Genomic DNA, 2,335 nt, shown 5'->3' with positions numbered 1-2,335 from the left:
CTTGCGCGTGTCCGTGACAGTGCTTGCAGGGGTCACAGGTCTGTGTGCGTGCGCGAGTTTTGGCCCAGGGGCATTCTTGTACAAGCAGACGTGAACTTGAAGCTTTATCCCAGGAAATGCCCAGCAGACGCCCTTAGCGCTCTCTCGGGTCTCTCTCCCAGAGACGGGGGGCCGGGTGGCGAGAGGGGCGCCGTCGGCACGCCTGGGGGGGAGCCCCACGCTGTTTGAGGAGGGGGCAGAGATGGCCGCGCCCTCCTCGACTCTGTGTCCTCCTGTGCTCGTTGCGAAGGTCCTGTTCACACGTGGTGTGTGTCCTGCGTTATGTGGCAGAATTCATCAGGGCGGCGCTCGGCTTTACTTCGATGACGGGTCCTTGTGATTTCCGCTTCTCCTACGTGAACATTGAGGAAACAGTTCTTGGTTAATTGTAGAGTGAAGAGTTTCTGTGTTCTGAGGAGAGGCGTAATTAAATTCCCTCCAGTCTTGAGAGGAACTAATATGCACTCGGTTCTCTTTTTCGGGTTCCCGATAAACTAATGCTTTCTTTATGTTGGCGGAGCAGAGCCTTTGTGGAGTTCTCCCGGAACCCGACAGAGAGGTTTAAGACCCTGCCGGCCGTGTACATGGCCATCAAGCTGTCTCAGCTGAAGGTCGCCCTGGAGCTGCGCGTCCACGCGGCGGGGGAGGTCGAGGGCAAGGTGCTCGGAGGGGCCGTCTCGAAGCTCAGGAACACAAGGTATTTTCAGAAGGCAGGCGGCCAGCCCGGCCTGCCTGCGGTCACAGTTTCAAACCCTGTTGTTGGTGGTGGTTTTAAGGGTTATTTATTCTGAGAGAAACAGGGCATGTGGGTGGAGGGAGGGACACAGAGAGAGAGAGGGAGAGAGACAGTTGCAAGCAGGCTGCACACGGTCAGCACAGAGCCTGACGTGGGCCTCCGTCTCCTGAACCGTGAGGTCGTGACCTGAGCCAAAATCAAGAGTCAGGACGCTTGACCGACTGAGCCATCCAGGCGCCTTCGTTTTCTTTCTGAGCAGAGCGGAGTATTGCTTGTTCTCAGCAGAGCGGACGGCGGGTCGGGACGGGGATGGCTGGGAGCACCTGGGTGCCGGGCCCCACGAGCCGCCCCTTCCTCGTCGAGGGGCTCTCCCTCCCGCAGGGTTTGGTGCCGGAAGGCGGAGCTGCCCGCCTGGCGGCCGCCATCACCACTCACCCCTTGACATCTGGCGTTAGGCGTGTGGATTTTATTCTCTTGGACCAAATTAAATCACCCTCAGGATGCGACGGGCCCCTTTGCTCCGGGCCGCACTCTCCTGCCACGTGGGGGAGCTCTCAGCCGTCGCCCAAGACCATTTTTATGTTTGTTTATTTTTGAGCAAGAGACAGAGTGCGAATGGGGGGCGGGGCAGAGAGAGGGAGACACAGAACCGGAAGCAGGCTCCAGGCTCTGAGCTGTCAGCACAGAGCCTGACTCGGGGCTCGACCCCATGGACCGTGAGATCATGACCTGAGCGGAAGTCAGATGCTCAACTGACTGAGCCCCCCAGGCTCACTCATCGTTTCTTATTTGTGATCCACTTAATCCTGTGGACAAGAATTTGGGGAAGTGGTGAGGGGGCAAAGCATGTCCCATTGAGTCTTCCCCGTGCGTGCGGCGGGTTTGGTCCTGAGCCTCCGGAGGGGCGGGGCGCCTGGTCTGTGGCCCAGGGAGGGTTTGTCCCTCGGGAGCTTCGCCGGAGGCGCTCTTAGTAAATGGGGAGAGAGCTGGGGAGAGGCCGGGTCAGGTCTCTACAATTCCTCCACTTGGTTTATGAGTGAACGTGTCCGGAGAGGAAAGAGGTGCCTGTGCCACGTTTGTATCTCCTGTGCTCAGACTCGGGCACTTGCTGCCTTCCGGTCCTAAGCCACGAACAGTGTCCCCGAGGCTTATTGGAAAACCATGCACTTGTTGCTGCATTGAACCAGGCCCAGATGGGTTCTGGTGCTTTAGGAAAAGTCAAAGTCACTCACCTCTGAAACAGGAAGTTAGGAAACATTGCTGGTCTTAGATTTAGAATGTGTACCCTTCAAAGTAGATCTGTGAGAGTCTTGACCTTTAGGATATGCCCCCGGGGCAGGGCCGAACTCCTGGTGCGCCCGCCCCTGGGGCAGCCCCGGAAGCCGACCCTACTCGAATTTGGGGTGGCGTCAAATTTGTCATCTGCCAGCCTGGGAGATGTTCTTCTCTTGTATTAAAATGTTTTATTTTTGGTATAAGTAATGGAATAGTTTGGGTGTGGCTTCATAGATGTAAACCTGTTTTCTTTGTAATACCTAACTTTTATTGCCTTTTTTTTTT

The 2,335-nt window shown here is 56.4% G+C and overlaps 1 protein-coding gene across 1 annotated transcript in view; it reads left to right on the top strand.

Annotated features, from left to right (window-relative positions):
* TDRD9 (tudor domain containing 9) overlaps window positions 1-2,335 on the top strand; it is a 93,407-nt gene that overhangs the window by 70,762 nt on the left and 20,310 nt on the right. Inside the window, exon 25 of the mRNA XM_029950794.1 lies at window positions 563-749. Coding sequence (XP_029806654.1) covers window positions 563-749 — 187 coding nt within the window. The remainder of the gene's footprint in view (window positions 1-562; window positions 750-2,335) is intronic.

This window comes from Suricata suricatta, chromosome 9 (genome assembly GCF_006229205.1).
Source record: "Suricata suricatta isolate VVHF042 chromosome 9, meerkat_22Aug2017_6uvM2_HiC, whole genome shotgun sequence".
Taxonomy (NCBI): Eukaryota; Metazoa; Chordata; class Mammalia; order Carnivora; family Herpestidae; genus Suricata; species Suricata suricatta.
This window is presented reverse-complemented; position numbering and strand designations above follow the sequence as displayed.